The sequence below is a fragment of the Malaya genurostris genome, chromosome 2 (assembly GCF_030247185.1).
Source record: "Malaya genurostris strain Urasoe2022 chromosome 2, Malgen_1.1, whole genome shotgun sequence".
Lineage (NCBI taxonomy): Eukaryota > Metazoa > Arthropoda > Insecta > Diptera > Culicidae > Malaya > Malaya genurostris.
The window spans coordinates 103337377-103358916 of NC_080571.1; the positions used below are offsets into that span (position 1 = coordinate 103337377).

Below are 21540 nucleotides of genomic sequence, written 5' to 3' on the forward strand. Positions count from 1 at the left end.
TATTTTTGTGTAAACGACTTTTTGACTTATTCCAGTAGTAGGAGTTTTACGCGTTTGATGATAAAGCGCTGTCTCGGAGACAAATGAAACTCGATTTTTTTACTGTTACATACAATTGTTTCTAGGTACCAAAAAGACTGTGTACAGCATCTTTTTGCATGGCATTTTGCCTCGGACCGATTTTAGCACGGTTCGTTTTTGGCAACGTAATCGTTCGAGTATGACATGTGAACTAGATGATGGCAGAATTTTCAAGTGGAAAGTAATTCCATGATTATTTTGATTTGAACTACTTACAGTAATAAATGATGGAAGAACATAACTCCCATATACCATTCGACTCAGTTCGTCGATATCAGTTAATGCGTGTGTGACAAATAATTCCACTCAATTTTCTCGGAAATGGCTAAACCGTTTTCTACAAACAAGATTCATATGAAAAGTAGTATACTCTTAAACAAGGTTCTTGAATTACGTTTGGATCCGACTTCTGATTGCGCAACCACAGAATGATATGTGAAACGAAATTAAAATAATGCAACTCATTTTTCTCGTAGATGGCTATGATTTAAACGAAATCTAAGAACCATCTATGATTCAAATGAGAGATCTGAAAATCCTATAAAACATCTTGCTTTTTAGTCAGATCCAACTTCCGGTTTGGGAGATACAGGGTGATTAGTATGAAAATATCCATTTCACATAAATTAATCAGGCTTATCGGTTTGGAAGATTTGGAGAGTCGATTGCCAAATAAGTTTTTTTTTCAGTTTAAGCGGTATTTAGTTTTCGATTCGGAAGGTACCCAAAAGTTTAATTCGCACTACAATTTCTCAAAGATGTCTATGCACTACTCAGGTCAATTTAACTGGTTTCGGCTACACCGATTTTAGAATTCCGGTTGCAGTATCGAATCGTTTCTCAAAGCTCAATCATTTTCTCAAAAAGGCCAAATCGAACTTCAAAAACAAAAATTCAAGTTAAAGGTCTTATGGTCCCATACAAAATTGGTGAATTATATCCAATTCTGGAATTACAGGATGATGAGTTTTTAAAATTCATACAGATTAAGAAGATGTAAATTGTTTGGCGTATTAATTTATGGCCATAAGAATCATTTTGAGTTATGCTAGTTCCTGGATACCGGCTCAGCTTACCTGTACCAGTAAAAACGAATTTGAATTTCCGAGTCAGTCACGAATCAGTTTGATTGCTTATTGGTTCGAAAGAGCGAAATCTTTATGGCGATATCATAATCAGACAACCAGAGATGGCATTTCACCAGAGTGATACACGCTGGCGTCAGATTCTTGTCCACACCGAGCAAAAAACGAAGCATCGCACAAAGAGGAAAGTGTACTTCTTCTCAGTGTCGAATAGACAGCATTTGAGTGTGTGCTTGTGATTAAAGCAGTTGGCGCGAGTGAAACACATTCTCTTCGCATGAATCTCTCACACGCGCTCTCGTCTAAATACACCCAAGTGACCACTGGCGCGTGATGGTGAGCGAACACTTCTGTGAACTTCAATTAATAGAGAGTAGATCTGGCCTTGCTATGAAAAATTTGCAAGGAAAACCGAAAATTTTACGATAAATTGTTTTATTTTGCTGATTTTGCGTGTCCACGCTTCTTCTACGCAAATCATACACCAGAGTGCTCACCAGCGTGTACACCTCTGTGAAAGTATCTGCATCCACCTCTGAGAATTTATTAGCTCTGCTCTAGCACTTTGGTGCGATTCAGTGGAAGAGGTAAAAGGAAATAAACAAACGCTCTCATGATGCGTGCACACTTTATATAACAGTGGTGTATATATTTGAAAGAGAAGAGCTCTCGTTGAAGTTGTCAGTGCGAGGGGAGAAATTTTGCTTGCTCTTCGTCACACAGAGGAGATGGACATCTCTGCAGGCAACTATGGATTTTCCTTGATCCTTTATTTATGATTCCTAGTTCCACTACGACGCGTTGCGATGCAATGAAGATCGATAGTATAAACGAAAATGTTTGAAAACGCACACCGCCAATGTAACTAATTTCAACGATTTTGTGATTTTTTACCTGATCACGTCAGATTCGGTTCCAAAATTGTTTGATTGACGATTGATTTTGTTTTAAAATAGTTATACTTGATGGACGCTTTGAACTGACAAGGCGTCCATCAAGTATAACTATTTTAAAACAAAATCAATCGTGGCGGAACAGTTCGTGCTCGCATCGCAAACGACACAGTCGAAAATTTCTTACGGTCGCGACGACAGAAACAAAGACAATACAGTGCAGTGAACAATAGAGTGTACGAAATGGGCAAATACGATTAAACAAAGCCTGAAACTTGGCTTACAAGGCCAAATTCAATTTGTATTGATTTCAAGCGCTGCAAAGTTAGACCTGCAGCAACCGAAATTGAAATCTTGCTAAAGGAACGAATGCATCTAAACGTTAATGATGTAAGTGAGATTCAATTCAACAAGGCGTCGAACTGTGTGTACATTATGTTTAAACGTGAAAAAGATGCAATTGCATTTGCTTCGGTTAATAACGGGGTGCACAGTATTGATCATGACAATGTTAAATATAAAATCCCTGTGTACATGGTGGACAATGCCATAGAAGTACCTTCCCCCGCAGACCAGCGAGGGGTATGTTCGGGAATGTATGTCGCAGTACGGTGAAGTTCTTTCCATCGAAAAGGAAGTATGGCGGAATTTTTTCCCGGGTATCCGGAATGGCGTGCGAGTGGTACGTATGCAACTACGTAAAGCAATTCCATCTTACATCATTTGTGGTCAAGACGGGATACATCCGTGTAAAACGTTGATTACGTATGAAAATCAATTGGTTACATGTCAGTTTTGTGAATAACCTGCACACTACGGCAAACCTTGCACTGAAACTGCGAAAACAAACAAAACAAACAAAAACAAGGACAACCACCCAACAACGGAAACTAGTGAATGCAGTGCTTCTGTTTCAAAAGCACCTTCACCATCTAACCAACTATGAACTGCAATCAATGTACAAAGCGCATCTACAGCAACTGCAAATGAACCCAAGACTGCGATCAACAATGAAAACAAGGAAACGGAAACCACTCACAATTCCAACGATGTAGCAATGGATGATATGAGCAACGGACAAAATGACCTCCAATCTTCGCTAGAAGGAAATGGAAGCTCCTCTCCCCCTAGAAGAAGGGTGACAACGAGATCCAACAATAAAAAAAATTTTTTTTTTTTTTTTTATTATAGAGGTTTTAACCTTAAGGTCATTCGCCTCTTCGGACCAGAAAAACTTTCTGACCCTATGTGCGGGGTTGGGAATCGAACCCAGGCGGGCTGCGTGAAAAGTATCGACTTACCCATCACGCTATGCCCGTCCCCTGATAAAAAAAAAAAAAAAAAAAAAAAAAATTATATTATGTAACAAAAACATGGGTAAATCGGCCACGTAAAGCTATACGCAAATTGGCCTGAATAAAAATTGTTATAAATAAAAAAAAAAATCGTGGCGGAATTTTCTGCACTAGCAATGAAAACATTTTACAACAAACTAAAGTCGAAACATTCTAGATTTGATAGCTAGGGGCGCTACAGTTAAATAAACTGTGTGTCCAGACTCTTCAAAAGAAAATATGAAATATTTTTTCAACTACTGTCCAGTAGGAAAAACGTTGCAGCCAGTAGCAAGTGTTGCAATAATGTCATGTTTGCTTTTAAGATAACACATATATATATGGAATTATAAAAGTGTAATTGAACTTACCAGCAACCACAGGTACGGCATTATGATCAGAGCGAGCCCCGCGGCGAAATTTCCTGCTCCTACACCCAGATTTCTCATCGTTGTTGGATATTGGTAGGCAGTGAACGTCGGAATGATTGCGTTGCAGGCTCCAACGGCACATTTGACTGATAAAAAAATATAAAGAAAACCAAATAAATATTTTGTAACAGAGTTTAGTAATATCAAAGATTTAACAGCTTTGACTCTTTCGTATACCTAGCTGAAGGTCTACCATTTGAAAGGAGGTTACCGATCAGTAAACTTTTATTTGTAATTTTGTTCTCATTCAAATAGAAAAGCTCTACGTGTAACACGATAATTTCAAAATTTTCGTATTGAAGGTCAGAGAGACTTGCTGATCTTTGAAATGTTTATATTCGTATCTTGATTCGCGGATAAAGTCATCACATAAGATATTAAATATTTATAAATAAAATATTACTTACACTCAATGAAACAAGTTAAACTGCTAGTCAAAAAATGAAATACGCATACCGCCTGAGATATCTTCTTAAAATAATTTGATTATATTACTCATGCTGTAAGACTAGCTTAAATTATCTTTTCAGAAAAAAACTGGAATAAGTGAAGTCAACTAACGAACCACAAGCACACAATACTTGACTAAGATTTTGCTGAGGTATGGAGTAACTAGCTAATTAATTAATTGGGATGGAAGGCAAAGTCACGTTTGTGGCAAGAAGAAGCAGATGGGAAAGTTTTCGGTGTTCAACTTCTATGTTGAACCCAGTTATCAGTGAACCCGAAATCTTTGCTCATACGTTTTGTCACCTCATCCGTTACTAGTATAAGGTTAGGTGGGGTTATATTACAGAAGATTTTTCCACCTTCGCTCCATAGTAGGGTGCTGGAAATTATTGAACTTAACAACTTTATCAAATATCTAGCAGAGACAAAAACTTCTCTAATAACAATAAAAATGGCAAAAAAATGCATAGCCTAACTTAGTAGCAAATATATACTGTCTTATTCTGGTTTGCTATAACCAATGAAAATTCAAACGCCCTATTGCAATCTACTTCAAAAGAACATCGCAAACTCACCTATCATAGCCAACGTGATAATCACCCAAAGATTTCCGTCCGGGACGAAATTCATCACAATGCACGAGATGCCGGCAACGACCATGTACAGGAATAAATTAACACGTAATCCGAGCTTCAGCACGACCACGATGCTCAGGCAGATTGCGACTGATTCAACGCCACCTGCAAGGATCTGTCGGGGGTAAAAGAAGACGAATAAGAAAAACAATACCATGTTTAGTAACTTTATATACATCTAGGTGTTGAGTTTGTCAGATAATTTATCATTCGGGGCTATTGGTACCAGGTGAACATCTACTGTTCATCGATTCGTTCGGATTAGATTTGATATAATCACAATTAATTAGTTTTGGCCAGGTAGCAGCTTTTGGGTTGACACTAATTGAACGGTTGCACACGCTTGCTGAGATTGCAGTTATTTGGTACATGCATGTAAGCCATACAGACTAACGAATGTACGTTATCTCGATGTCTCGATGCTTAGGTAATCCAAATATAAATCATAATACGAAATGCTCTGGTAAATTTTATTGGTTTCGTTTTGTGTGATGCGGCCCGCTGTCAGAGTGACCGTGTTCTTTAATGAATTTACTATACAACATCACATAATTTCCATTTTTGTTATTTTTACGGATATCAATTCCGAATTTAGATCCAATTGAAATTGGGAACTAGTCAAAAGCAAAATACCCAACAGAAAATCATGCTTATGAATCTTAACTGTTTTACTTCCTACCTATTTCACGAAGCATACTTTGATTGAAGTCGTCCGTATTTAGCGAACCATTCTGCTAACACTGCACTGATGCAGAAGCAAAAACGACAATATGACGTGCCACCAAGGAGAGAGTCGCTTAAGACAAACTATATTGTGCCTCTAAAAAAAACAACGTGATATACTGTGAGCCTAAGTGTGCAACTCTGTGCCCCATGAAACAGCTACTTGTCAAAACTGAGCTCTTTGTGTTCCGCAACTGTGCAACTGTATGAAAACGAATATGTCAATATTAATAAATGCATGTTAATGTGTGTTTGGCACATTGTTCTAAGCGTCCTCCCCTTGCGTGCCACTCGTTTATAAAAATTGTATCACACATCACATCAATACCGGAAGAGAGAATAGCCTACGTGATGCTCAGCAGAGACCTTACATCTGCTCAGCGGTTTATGCTGGACTTCTTGGTACAATGACCATACCTGAATCGAGCAGTTAAAGTCGTAAATTCCTTTTCGTTCGGCACGTCAGCTTAGACATTGCACTCCGGCGCAAAAGAAAAAGTGTTTTATAAGTAAAAAAAACTTTACGTCTGCTTAGTGGTTTATGTTGGACTGCTAGGTTGTATAACAATTCAACATAAACTGTTATGCACAGATGAGTCTAAGATGAAACGTAAATAAAATTACAATTAAATTTACGGATTTTGATCCAATTAACATAAAACCATTTGTTATAAATCTTAGCCAATGCTTTTATTTAGTCTCTTATGATGATTAAATTCATTTTATTTCGTTTTTATTGAAATTTGAATTTATTATTTCGAATTTCATTGAAGTTCTTTTTTTTATTTAGCGCTAATTTCGAGATTATGTGAAGAGTTCATGCATGCATATACACATCATGTATGCATATACACATGCATTTAATTTTTGACGGATCACTAAAACCTCAATTGATATTAGTTTACAATGAAATATGTAAGCCTTCTTCACCGCTACGTCTAATGAAAGAAGACTTGAAACGGCTTCTTCGCCTGATGAGAACTACATCATTTTGTTGGTCATTTTAGAACAAATGGGAGGTCCAAGACTACTCAAGTCAGTGGTTAAGCGATTCCAAAACTCATCGTAATTGGTTTTCGTTACATTTGCTGTTTCTGTAAACCTTTGCACTTTTGCTACATGAGAGCTTCTCTCCATGTGAGAAACCATCGCCTCGAATTGCTTTCTATTCGTTACTTTCAACCCGAGTATGTATATATTACAAACAAATATCTTAAATTATCTACCTTATATTAGTAAAATAAAATAAACTAATTTCATTTCAACTACCGTTATCCATTTTCATTTAGTCAGACCTAACATTTGGTTTCAATTCAATGGCGGCAGTTGTTCAATCACTGAAACTAAATATGCCTTACATAGGCATGAATTCTGCACAGCACAATTTCATTTTTCTATCGAATACAAATTTAATCTACTTAGGGCAAGGGCTCCCTATTTCATCTCATTTGTAAGGACGTTACCTTAAAAACCTGATTCAGCCAGCAAAATCACTACGATTTTTTTATATTTCTGCTTAATTCGCCTTGCTCCACATTGGGAATTGATTCACATTCCTTGGAAATTAAAATAATAATAAAAAAACAGCTAAAAACACTCCTGATATGTTCACTACTGTGCTCCTAATTTCATCTCAAAGGTTTTATATTCATCCTATCGTTGGTCCTTTATTAATCCCATAAATTAGCAATGGCGACAGCAATCAAAACCAAAATATTGCAATGTTACACTCTCAGGTTCAAAATGTCAGAATTTTCGTTAAAAAGGGCCTAATGCCAACTATGACACAACACACGACCTTTCGTTTCAAACTTAAAATTTTACTCTGCAGTTAATTTGGAGAACTTAAAAAAAATAAAAAAAGAATTGTTACTATTTAGGCATTAGGCCTTCTAAAAACAAAATGCAGAACCAGAGATGCCATTCATACAGATTTATCTGTATTGTATAGATTTTTGCGTTCGCGTTCGTTAAATCAGATTACAGATTTTCTAAATTAAATACAGATTTGTGAAGGCTCATAAAAAGTGAGAAGTAAAACGTTAGACTTTTCTCTCTGAGTATCTATTAGTATTTGATTGCAGTACTTCTTTAAAAGTTTATTAATCAACGGACAAATAACATGTTAAAATGGAAATCTTTTGTGCAAATGTTTGATGATGAACACTGATAAACATTTATATTAAAATTTAAAACCGATTTGGATTTGATTCATTTTATTAGTGAAAACAGATAGAGCAGATACATATTTTCTATGAAAATATCTGGCATCTCTGTGCACAGCCGATGAAACACACACATTTAACAGTGTTATGGTGACGTATAGCGGAAAGAAACCAGTGCTACTAGATTTGCCACAATGGTTATTTGATTAATATTTAACACGCTCTATTTGGTAATATTAGAATCCGAAACAGTTTTATTTATATATAAATATCAATGATATAGTTAAACTAATGTCACGGATACCAAAAAATACTTGTTGATGATAGTTTAAAGAAGAATTTTTTTTTATTTAGCATTATGAGAAAACTTGGCAACCTTGCGATACGAAATGAGATGAAAACAAAGCGCAATCAAGTGAATTAAGTGCAATTTTTCATCTCATATTTTTCATTGCTTTTATTGCTTATCAGGTAATTTCAGAAGTCTTTAATCGTTGAATAAACAAGTGAAAGGGGACATTACTAACTATAAAGTCATCCAACATTGAATAGTTTTGTAATTATGTGAAATACTCATCATGTTTTGAGACGAATCGATTAGTAAATATACAGAAACATAATGAATTGTAAAACTTCAGACGAAAGTGGTTCCTAAATCAAAGAGTGAGTTTATTTTAAATGAAAAAAGCGATCGTTTAAGGTTTTTTAACAATTTTTTTTCAATTGGAAAGTGTGGCTAAACCTAGAATAAATGTTTTAAAACGCTTCACAGTTTTATTCAGGTACGTTTAAAGATATGATTAATGTTCAAAGTTATGATGTGAAGGAATGAGATGGAAATTGGAGCTGAGATGAAATAGGGCGCCCTTACCCTACAAACAAAATTTACATTCATCCTGCAAAGAAATTCAAAATATTTGCGATATTTTTTCTCAACAGCCGACAATGTCACTTGCCTTATCGGTACCGACTTTAAAACTTATCCCATGATTCGACTGCAAGAATAAGGCGAATCATCGAAGTTCACCCACATTCGACTGTCAGAATCGCGTGACACAAGTGAGTCAACGTATCTCACACCTCACTCGACTCGCAGAGTAAGGGCCAGTTAATTATCGTCATTTGAAGTAATGTATCTCAGAATATATTACATCATCACACGCCTCGTGGATTGTTGTTCTCTACCAGTGCAGTAAAACTTCATTCAATTCAATTGAAACCGAATGTGAAATACACTGACGATCTCTCTACTGCAGTAAACTTCACACTCTGAAACACACAACGTACCGAACGGGCAGCATTCAGCTCTTCAATCGATTCTCTTCAAATCAAGGCTAAGTTTAACCACCGTCAGTTGATCTCTTGAAGTAACAAAATTTCTCTTTCAATAGTGTGAGAGCGGCCTTTAAATGCGGTTCATGTAAACATTTGAATTGGTTCAAGATAATAGAATAAGACAAACCAGATAATTAATCTATTCATTCGAACTTGCTCATTACCAACAGCGAAGACAACGAAACAACTAGACTACTTAGCACTTGAAACTTCAATTGACTAGGTTCGATTATTCAACTGACGATGAATTCTGAGAGCTTCACTTAAAAATGGCAGCAAAAGTCCAATGAATTTGTATCGATATGCTGATGGTCAGTGTCCATAGATGTCTATACAGTATTCTAGAATTCGGAGTTACAATCACTTTCAACAACCAACACACTCTGTAAAAGGGATTGCTCTTTATTCCGATTCACTACCCAATAATATCGATTACCTTATTCTATTGTAATAAAAATTGCCTATGGCTAGAGTGCCTATAACCAGAGTGACGACTTCTCATCCGTAATGTTAATGTTAATGTTTAAACATTTAATCCGAAATGTTGGCAGTGTCGTTAGCTTTACATTGCAATTGACAGGTCATTTGTTCGTTTGGAACTGGAAGCTGTCATTCCTAACGAACATCTGTCGTCACTCTGGTTATAGGCACTCTATCTATGGCTATGCAGTTTTGAGACTCATCGATTAACCCATTCTTTTAGAAAAATAATTTGAACGTCATAACTATTCCATGGATATTTGTTATCACCGTTTCAATAGTTTACATCATCGTTTGAATTGAAAATATTATTAAGTTAACATAAGTGTGTAATCACCTAGACACTGGCTGTGCGATAGGCTGATTGACTTTTCTGACAGCTCAATTTACAACCACAAATGCAAATGAGATTGGTCTGTTTTCATCAGGAAACGCCTAGCAAGCTGTCATTACAGCAAAGTCGTACAAGAATGGTATGCAGAGAAAGGGGTCCAGTTTGTTCCGAAAAACCTTAACCAACCCAACTGGTGTGCGCCGCCTAATGAGCCGTGTTACATTAAAAATTCGAAAATTCCTTCGAAACCGTGACGAATAATTTTATCTGTATTTTTTCTTAAAAGTATGAAGAAAACGCTACATTTGTATAAAACAGATTTTGAACTCAATAATAAATAACTGAAATACAGGCAATTGTCTTTGTTCCAATTCTATCTGAAGCAAGGAATATCGTCGTAGTCATATCTGAGAAATCCATAACATATGAGTTCCGTTTAGAAGATTTTGACCGCTGTTATTTTGCTATAATAGGTGGTGGCATCATATCATAAATACATACATATGTATTGTACTCAAATGAGAAACAGAAGCAGATGCTAAGTGACTTTTTGATGACTGTTTTGACGCAAATTGTCAACTCGGAACGACTGATGTTACCCAGCATGGAGATACTGTTAAAGATTAGCAGGTGAATGCATTTTACGAAGTACCTTTGCGACAAAGCACTTAAGACCACAGATAACCAAAACTAATGCATAGTTTCACTCAACAAAAAATTCCAAATACGTCAACACAAATCAATGTTTGCTTTTCTTCATACGACATACGTATTGCAATTTGTATGAAGAAATAAGGTAAGAAGATAGTGCTGGTGTACATTTGGGGTTTGTCTGTACTATTGCGGTAATTCGGTACTAACATGTGATTAGGGCATATCGTGCGATGGGCTCGTTTGAAAGTTACGAAAAATAATGGTCATTAATCATGTTTTAAACATAAAAATCAAGCGTTTTGTGCATATATGCATATATCGTACATTGTATTGATTATTGTGTAATTGATAGTTGTAGAGCATTATATTTTGTAACATTCGCCCTAATCACATGCTAGTACCGAATTGATCTCTTAGGTTATGTATCGTAAGAGGTAACTAAACCAGAAGTTTCTATTATCTTACTTTTATTTTTTAAAAGCTTTTCAGTGTTTCGCATACCATATTGCATTGAGAAGTTGATGCCTTTTTATTTTCGTTGTTCCTTTCGTTTGCTTCACCTGCTGTCCTCATTTTCAGGGTAGGGTAAAGTGTTATAATATGCCCCCCTTGAGCAAACATTGAGATTTTTCCAAGTGTATTGATATATTTTCCTCGAGAATGTAAGTATTTCATTGCAATACTGATGAGGAACATAATTTTCAATGACTCCAATTGAAAAGATGAGAATTGATTGATATAAACACATTTTCCAAAGCGGCCGCATTCTTAGTTTTTTTCGCTCGCCCCAGACATAATGCCCCAGCAGCCGTAAAATATGTCTCACAACAAATCAGTGGCATGACACACAACAAAAGACATTTTATCCCACAACTATGATGCATTATGCTTCTTGAAATGTCCATAAAGTTACTGTTTTGAGATAATCAGTATGTCAAAGAAATGGCAGATAAAACATCTATTTAATCGAAGCAAAACTTTACATCGAAAAGCTGCCAAATGAATTTTTAGTTTTTTCATACTTTCCTGCAAACGACAACCACCAAACTTGCATAGAAGAAAGATCCTACGAAAAGATAGTGTTAGTGATAAAACTTTGGTTCAGAAATAATAACATAAGGTAATAAGTTATTGTTATTTTTTGAACTATTGCGAGTAAATGAAATCAACTGCAATGTTGCTAGCCATTGTACGGTATAAGAATAACCATTTAATTGCTGTTCACTCTAAACTTACTTATTATTCGATCACATCTATATAGGAGTTATCTATGAAATGAAATATAATCTTGACTTTATCATTTCAGTAATTACACTAAGTCGGTGATTTGGGAAGCACAGTAATTTCTAATTCCAATTAGGTCATTTCGGGGGAACACTTCCACCTATTCGTCTATCTCAATCCTACATTTTTCATACAGTTTATTTTAAAGAAAATGTTTGCGTGCCACCACTATATTTGCTATTAATATATTCAGATAAAATATCAACTTATCTAAATTTGCTTATCTGATCCATTTAATAAACAGGTTCAACGCATAGACACATGAGCTCTGAAATATACGGTTATTATTACACTATTTGTGACACCCCTTTGTGTTTCCATTGGCCTGGGAACCTATTCTAATTACCATTATCGGGGATATTTGAAGTGAAAATACCCATTTAGGGGAGTTTTTAAATTAAATAATTGTGGCCTCTTAAAATAATTGTTGCTTCTTAACAATTTTCGCCGTTGCTTTAGTAGTTCTCAAGTTTTCTTTACTTTCTTTACGCACATGAAAATAATGATAGTAAATAATGAAGAGTTTTTCTCCGTTTCTTCCGTTTCAACTCAACCCTTAAATGCCTCAATTCTGACTTTTTAAACATACTAACAAACATTTCTATAAATATGATCTACGTTTCTGATCGAGGTGTTATATCATTGTGTCCGGTAAAGACTGTTCCAGAAAGTATGGACGCACTTTGATTTCGCTGTAAATAATTCACAAGTGTTAGATATTCCAATTTTATTCGATATACCGATAATATAAGACTAAAACAACAGAATATTATTCTCAACATTTTCTACTTAGCCATTGTAGACTAGCTGGCGCACCTTCTTGCAAACGTTCCTCATTAAATTCCGTACAGACTTCTTGGCGACAAGTTTTGACACTTTTTTCCAATCTTTTCCGAACGTTTGAATGGTGTCGGCTGCTGAGACATGTTTCCTAAGATGTGCCTTTGTTAATGCCCAAAATTCCTCCATTGGTCGAAGTTGTGGGCAATTTGGTGGATTCATATCTTTTGGGACGAAAGTGACATTTTTGGTAGTATACCATTCTACCGTTGATTTCGAGTAGTGGCAAGAAGCAAGAACTTGGCAGAAGACAACAGGATCCTTGTGGCTTCGAATCATGAGTAGAAGTCGTTTTTATTAACATTTCTTGATGTATTTCGCTGTTCATTGAAGCCGTGATTATGAAAGGGTTTCGAAATCTTACCGCAGCTACAAATTGCTTGCCAGACCATAGCTTTTTACCAAAATTTTCGACTTCAATCGATGTTTCTGGTTTAACACTTGCCCTTCTCGCACCGTACAATGTTGTGGTCCCGGCAAGGATTTGTAATCGAGTTTCACGTAGGTTTCGTCGTCCATGATTATGCAGTTCAAATTTCCAGCAAGAATCGTATTGTACAGCTTTCGAACCGTCGGCCTGATCGACGCTTCTTGTTTCGGACTACGTTTCGGTTGTTTCTGGTTCTTATAGGTTTGAAGATTCAAACGTTCTTTAGCACGAAGAACATTTGACTTCGAAGTGCCCACTTTTTTGGCCACATCCCGAACTGAAACCTCCTTCTTTTGCTCGAACGCCTTCAGTATACGTTTATCCAACTGAGGGTTAGCAGGACCTTTTTGTCGACCCGTTTTCGGTTTATCCTCAAAGGTGTTATCCTCACCGAACTTCCTGATCGCATTTCGCACGGCTTTTCCACTTACTCCTTCCATTTTTGCTATCTTTCTCAGTGACAGTCCGCGTTCTGTGCACCATTTGTACAAAATTTTTCGACGTTGTTCTGCTAAAAGTCCACGCATTTCGAAAGAAACTAATGAGAACGAATAAACAACTGCACAAGTGGTTAGAGAATAGTGTAAACAACAGGACGCATCCATAAAAATTAACAGATTCTGAACCATTGCGAAATGGCAGCGGTTTTTGATTGCGTCCATACTTTCTGGGACAGTCTTTATGTGGCTGAGAAGCAACACTAAGTATACAAGAGTTAAACCCATATGTCCAAATTCAGATCAAAGTAATCTATTAGGTCAACAACACGAATTTTTAAGCTAATACCATGTGTGTGTCCTACCTCCATTTACGAACAAAAGCTAAAGGGTAAATTGAATAAATTCTTTAAAAACTTACGTTGTTTGGGATTAAGTTCTTAAAAAAAATTTCGTGTAACGAATATTGCAAAACGCTTATAATATGGATATTATCGGAACGGATTTGATAAATAGAACAATGTTTTAGGTCGTTCTTAAATCCAAGATAGCGACTTCCGATTCATTGATACAATGAATACAATATTGTTTTTTTGGAACGGATTTGATGAGTAGATGTCATAAAACTATGTTCGAAGTCGTTTCAAAATCCAAGATGATACTGTCGGTTTATTGATGTTCCATGGAAACCTTTACATCAGGAGTATTTTTGGAACGGAATTGGCGACTTCCGGATCATTATTATATCACGAAAATACATACATTACGGGCTTATTGGGTATACTCATCAAATCCGTATCGAAAATAGCCTTATTGTAAGCGATTTCAATGAATATCATTGAACCGAAAATTGCCATCTTGGATTTTGGAATGGCTTCAAACCTCGTTTTACAACATCTGCTAATCGAACTCGTTCCAAAAATACCCATATTGTGAGTGTTTTCATGAAATATCAATAAAACGAAAGTCGCCATCTTGGATATTGGAAAGACATCAAACATCGTTTAATGCCATCTATTCATTAAACCCTTAACGCTCATAGGAAAACATTTTTCCCTTCTATAAAAATCGTTATCGACTCTTCAATTATTATTAAATCGATGGTTTTTTTACTGAATGTTAAAAAACTTATTTCCAAGGCTTTCTGAACGAATAAATAAAAAGAACTGTTTTTTTGACGATTTATACATTTTAGTTGATTTAACGTAAAACCGTCATAACTAAGTTCAGTTTTTGCAATGACTGAGCGGAAACATATATTGGAGAAGCCAAATGAAAACTAACTAACAGAAAAGATGATTTATTGGAAAAAGATACGCACAGAGACAGGATTCGAACCTGCGTTTTTATGCATTCCGCGTATACGCGCTCTGAATCTTGTTATAGGCACTCTGAAAAGCCAGTCAGACATGGTAGATCACTATCTTTTATTTTTTGAGAAAAATTTTAAAAATGGGAACAGGTTGTCTGTAAGAAAACGATTGTGAGAGCTAATTTAAAGTTTGAAAATTAACTAAAATCATTCACTCAACAATTCACGAGATCATTGACTGTTGTTCCATAAAATGATTAAACAGTCTTCAGATCTTCAATCGTGATGTAAATTACACGACAACGTGTCTTCCGCTCAGTTGTGGTGTATGATGTCAGCATCGTCATTGATATCATCGCGAATTTCGTAGCGTTGAAGAAATAGTCGGGTTTACTAATCTCTTCAACTCTTCATCAAATCGAGCAGTACAGTATTTTATACTCATTTGAATGATATAACTCTAATAGTATTATGATTTTCGCCGATGAAATGAGTTGCTTCAACATGACACATAGTAATACGTTCTCTAATTTGACCCATATTCATCTCTATGAACTCTTCCCCTTTAATTCTGTCGCTGCGTGCATCGATCTTCATCCAATACCCATGTCTTCCCACTCAGTTTAATTAAAAAAATGACTTGTTAGATCGTTAGTGTTTACTACACATCGCAACTTCGGAATTTGCAGTGAAAGTGTTATTGGGTGGCATTGTTAGGACTTCTTTAGTCGAACGTTCTAAATTGTACGTGTTATCTTTTTTTTTTGAAAACCAAATTCATTACACAGAAAGCATGAACTATTTTAGATTAATTTGCTTATCGTACAACGTGTTTCCTGAGTGTTCTAATTTTAATTTTTCATCCAATGAATTTTATCAAGTATGACATGACCTTCTCGTAACCTCAGGCTGGTTTTAAGATTTCCGTTTTTATTGTGAAAAAAACAGTTACATTTAATCAAAAACAAAACAAACAAATACTCAAATCTACGGTTTTTGGAATGATTACGTCAAATTTTCCAAGCGTTTTTTTGCGCAGTTTCCGCAATTAACACGGTTTTATTTCACACGGATTTTTTTAACACGGTACGTAACCCCCGTGTAAAAAGAGACCTTAGTGTACATCGAACATGGTCTACATCCTGGCCGTCACCCGACCAATACCTTACATCCAAACATCTTCTCTGTCCATCAAACACTAGTCTTCTAGTTTTATACGTATTTTTTCGCTCAAGCAACTGTTAATCTTTATTGCACTAAAAAAAGTTTGTGCATAACGACATTGAGAAAATAGAACACATAAAAATGTGTTATGTGCAACGTCTAGTTGTGCTAAACAAGTACACGAAATCGTTTCGTAGAATACCATAACTAACTATTTATTTTACTCTTCTTATAATTAAAGCAATTAAATCAATAAATTGAATTACGATATAATAAACCCAACTTGACATCTATTTATTTCTGAGGATCATATGGAAAAATTTTTCCCATGAAATTATAGGCTATATTTTTTCTGGTGATATTCACTTACTTTACACCCACAATAGCTAAAATATTGTGTTGTATTTTGTCCTGGACATCGTGAAAGGGTTAAATTCGCTCCGTGTTTTCGTGGCCTATCAATGAACCGGAAGTCACAATCTTGGATTTCAGAAAAACATCTTTCCGGCATCTTCATATCAAATCCGTTCAAAAAATACTCATATTGTAAGGGTTTTCAAGGATTATCGATAAACCGAAAGTCACAACCTTAGATTTTGGAATCACCTGAAACATTGTTTTTCGGCAATCAGTCAGATCAGTTACAAAAATACAGAATATGAGTATTGTCTTATCACATATTTTCATATTATTTAATTTACGTTATCTGGAATCTTCTTAAAAAAACGATTAGGTTCTTTGGGATCTTCTTCGTAAAAATAGCTACGCAAGTCGATTAATTCGGGAAAAAAACCTTTTTAAATCCACCTAGTGGTGTAATGATGCATTTTTCATATTACTTATATTTTAAAATATATCACTAGAAGATTCTGTCAAGATTTCTTTTTCAAATTTAAATAAAATATGAAACTTTTTTTGGGTATGAACTAACACAACCGTTTCAATTCGTTAACAGTTGTGTCAAGTTAATTTGTCCCGGGTTGGCGGTTCAATGCATAGGATGCTGGTCTTACAAGCCAGTTGTCGTATGTTCGAGCCCCGACCTGGAAGGATTCTTAGTCAGTAGGATCCATAGTACTTAGCCATGCACTGATTATGTACACTAAGAATCGGCTGCGAAGTCTGTTGAAACAGAAAGGTCAAATTTCACAAAAGGAATGTAATGCCAAGACTTTGCTTTGTGTCAAGTTAAAAAGAATTTTTCTTTATTTCGCGCCAGTTTTCACTAATCAATTTTTACAAGTGATTGCCTAAACTTTATATATGAGATAGGCAATACTTTCATAGAAAAGAATCGTTATCATGACTTTGTGATAATACTAACATATAGGTACAAATTGAATAAAAGATTTACAAAGTTTTCATCTGTAAAATATAGACTCAAATGTTGCCACCCATGCACGCTATACGAAATTGAACAAAGCGCGTTGCGAACGGATCGAAGTCGGTGGTTCTTTTTTCGTGCCAGCACGTACTGGCGCGTACCGGGTTTGCGTCGTCATTTTGCATGACGGTTTCAATGTTTTGACACTTATCGCCCTATAATTTCGGAACGGGAAGTCGGATCTGGATAAAATTTCACACTATCTTTTAAGATAATGAGAGCTTTAATTGAAATTGTGATTTGTGCAAATCGGTTTAACCGTTGCCGAGAAATCATGAACATGAACACTTCACTTACCGTATTCAGATAAATATCACCACCGAGATTGCTAAGATGAAGCGTGATTCCGAAGTAGATCAGCACTATCCCGAACCATATGACCAACATTAGCAGCGTTGTCCGAACAAACTTTCTCCGGAACAGATCGAATATGGACACTACATCTTTGTCTGTCTCGGAATCGGAGGCACTCAGCGTCTTTTCGTAGTTCGGTGGCAGCCTGAGACCGTTCATGCTGGCAGCACTGTCCATAACTCGCTTGAGTTCGTCGATTCTTCCCTTCGCTAGCAGCCATCGCGGGGATTCTGGTATCCAGTACCAGATTAGCAGCAGAATCGCTCCCGGTGCGGTAATGACGAACTGCATCGTTCTCCATTCGCGTGTGTAGAAAGCAATTCCCGCCGTGAGGATGTAGGATATCGCTACCGGTAGAATGTTAAGAATACCGATCACCGTTCGGTATTTTCCGCTGACGAGTTCCACGACCAGCACGAAACTCACAACCGCCACAGACATCGATGCAAATCCGATGATCACGCGGAGGGCCATGTACATTTCTAAAGAGGTGACGAACCCCAGAAGGAAACCTGTGGAAAAATAAGGATCGTGAGATTGATATCGGATACAATTTCATTTGACTGATTATAGTAATAAAGTATGGTACTCGTTAGTCTCCTTGTTGTTGTGCCAATCGTGAAAATTGAAAACCGAACATTTGTAAGTGTGACGTGACTGTGATTAGGAGCATTAATTGCCGTACCCGGATCAACAACGATCCGTGATGATCGTCTAATGATAATGTTAATTGAAGGCTGTCTTGGTATTAAACTTGAACTAACATTAGATAAATATTGCCGTTTCTATGAAGGAATGTTTGTGCTGCTGTTTTGGATTCAAATTTTTAACGCTTCCTCGTGTTTGGTCACGATTGAAGATGCCGATGGTAAGACTGGTGCGAGCGTTCGGTCAATTTGTTACGATTCTTTAGCCATAGTCTTGAACTACGTGATTGAATAGCATTTTTCGAATACTTCGAGTCTGAGCACACGCCAAGCTGTGCATATCATAATCTGTAATAGTCAATGCGGCACGTCTTGTTACACGGGTGTTTTAGGAATTCTAGTCAGCTGTTGGTTTAGCGGGTTGCCTAAACCGGCGTTAAAATGGCGGTAAATTAAATTGATGAATCAATGAACGTATAATTTAATTTTCTACTCTCGTCGCACCTAATCCCGTACGTAGCGAATGTTTGTACGATAATGACTTGGTATACACTTTTCTATCAACACGAGACGATCTTCATGTGTGATGAGATGCAGTAGATAATGAACAACGGTTCCACCGGTTGGGGAAACGTGCACTTACTGAATACAATGTTATTGTGAATTTGATTGAAACCTGAGGAAATTGATGACATTTTGAAGTATCCGTTAGTTTGAGATGTAATTAAAAGTATTAGGAAAATAGACATTGTTTAAAAAAAAACGCCAAAACCGTTTCCTTCGTTGACTCTGGATGAATCTTTGAGGAACAAACATCGTTATAGTAATATGAAAGTACTAAAGGAACTGAACTAAATTTCCACCTAATGATGACGGAGAACAGCTACTTTTGTGTCGGTATTTCCTAAGTTGATAAATTGCACCTTTATGAGTTGCTGAGGATCACTGATATGTACTATAATATGGAAGTAATTGCATACCAGCGATTAAGTAGTCATTTGAGTTAATACGCGAACCTGACGAAGTTAATAAATTTTCATTTTAATAAAGCGTCATTCTATTCGCAGTTTTGTGCAAATTTGAACATTTAAGAATATCCAATTTCAAATTGTGTTCATAAGATGTACATATTGAAACTATGTTGCGTGATTCATATGATGGAATAGAAGCACTATTCAGTTGGGTTTCTAAAAATCCGGCTTACAATTGTGGTATTGTGATGTACTGTAGTTCAATACTCCATGACACAAACATGCTGACTTCGGAAGGCTAATAAAGCATGGTAGATTACAGTAGACTAGACATGTAGCAAGAATTCCGGATGGGAGGAATGTCAACATGATGTAGGGAAGTATAGTAGGGAAGAATGTTCATGCGAAGATACTGGAAAATGAAGGCCCAACAATCAGGTATTCTGGAAGTCAACAATTTATACTTGGTCATATAAATTTAAATGGTTACATAAATGTAAGAAGGATGTTATATACAAATATCTTTTACAGTCTAGAACTACTTCATGAGTCATTGTGTTTTTTATTGGTCCATTTAACTTCCGACTTCACACAATTTGGTGTTACTGAATCGTCTTTTCAATCTCAAACAGCTAAAGACTCATGAGCTTTTAATATTCGAGGTAGTTTACTCGCGATTATGTTTATTTTCGAAACTCACTAATTATAATTTGGAAGTAGTTACTATCAGTTTTGACGGTTATATTAGAAGGTAACAAACGAATATCAGTCAACTGGAAGTAGTCATTTTGTAAATTTTGTAAATAGAATGATGTCGTCGCCGCCACCGCCTTCAATAGTTCAGTTATGTCACCGATTTTAAAACAAAATATATGCCACGGAACGATCGAAATTAGCTCTGCGCCTATTTCGTATTACTGTTTTTGAATTAGTTGATTTTAACAACAAAATTTCTAAGAAAAATATTAAATAAGTTGAAATTCAGAATTTACTTTGTTGAAAAATTTGTGTCCTAGACACAAACCAGCAAAATTTCAATCCAACACGAAATTCTCATTGGCAAGTAATTTTGTGATTAAAATAAAAAAAATTTACTCTATCTGTCTGTCACCATCACTGCTGAAAGACAGCTTAAGAAAAACAAAAATTAAATTGGTTTTATTAAAAAGTTTATTCGCCAAAAATTCATGACAAGTGTCAAAGCAAAACAATCCATTAAAAAGCTAAAAAATGATAGCCTTGTTGAAACTGCTTGCAAATTGTTTTGATGTTTTTCGCACACGGAACGACCGAAATTAGCTCTGCGGCTAATTCGTATTACTGTTTTTGAATTAGTTGATTTTAACAACAAATTTTCCAAAATAACTATGAAATTAGTTAAAATTGAGAATTTACCTTGCTAAAAAAACTTTTATTTTTAAAGAATGTGTTTAGTTGGCGAATATCCTGGACACAAACCAGCAATATTTCAATCCAACACGAAATTCTCATTGACAACTAATTTTGTTATTAAAATCAAAAAAATGTTTCTATTTATCTATCACCATCATTACTGAAGGACAGTACAAAGAAAAATTAGTGCGCATTTGAAGCAATTGTGCGTAATACTGTTTTTACGTGGAACAGTGAAGTGAGTTTTGAATGTTACATGCTAATTGTATATGTTAAATGAATTTTTTTTCTTCCAACTTTCCGGGCTACGCCGTCCGGTGTACTACTTGTATTCGGTTTTTGTTTTCCGAGTGCTCAAAGTTTTCAGTGAAAGAGTCGATTTCGCGTAGTCGAAAGAAGAAAACAGCGATTTAGAAGAAAAATTTTCAAAAAGAAGTTTATGTCTCGTTCAAGTCTTTTTCTCCAATACAACATCGTATTTATACCTGCCAATATAGAAAAGACAACCGCGACATAAATTCTTTTCGGTAGTAGTCTGCCATCTAGTGGCTAGTAGTCATTACGGTGTTAACGTTTTTTCGGTGACATTGCGCCATATAGCTGCAAATTGCAGAAGTCAATTGAACTATTTATGTTGGTTGAAAACAACGTTTTATTTCTCTAATTCAACTAAAAAAATTAGTTGAATGGAAATGAAGTGTGTCTTAGTTAAGAAATGACAGCAC

At 35.8% G+C, this 21540-nt stretch overlaps 1 protein-coding gene across 1 annotated transcript in view; it reads right to left on the minus strand.

Moving 5' to 3' along the window:
* The window catches only part of LOC131428476 (organic cation transporter protein), a 94641-nt gene that overhangs the window by 13364 nt on the left and 59737 nt on the right, over positions 1-21540 (minus strand). The window contains exons 3-5 of the mRNA XM_058592456.1: positions 17749-18317; positions 4850-5024; positions 3765-3910 (exon numbers count right to left, since the gene is read on the minus strand). Coding sequence (XP_058448439.1) covers positions 3765-3910; positions 4850-5024; positions 17749-18317 — 890 coding nt within the window. The remainder of the gene's footprint in view (positions 1-3764; positions 3911-4849; positions 5025-17748; positions 18318-21540) is intronic.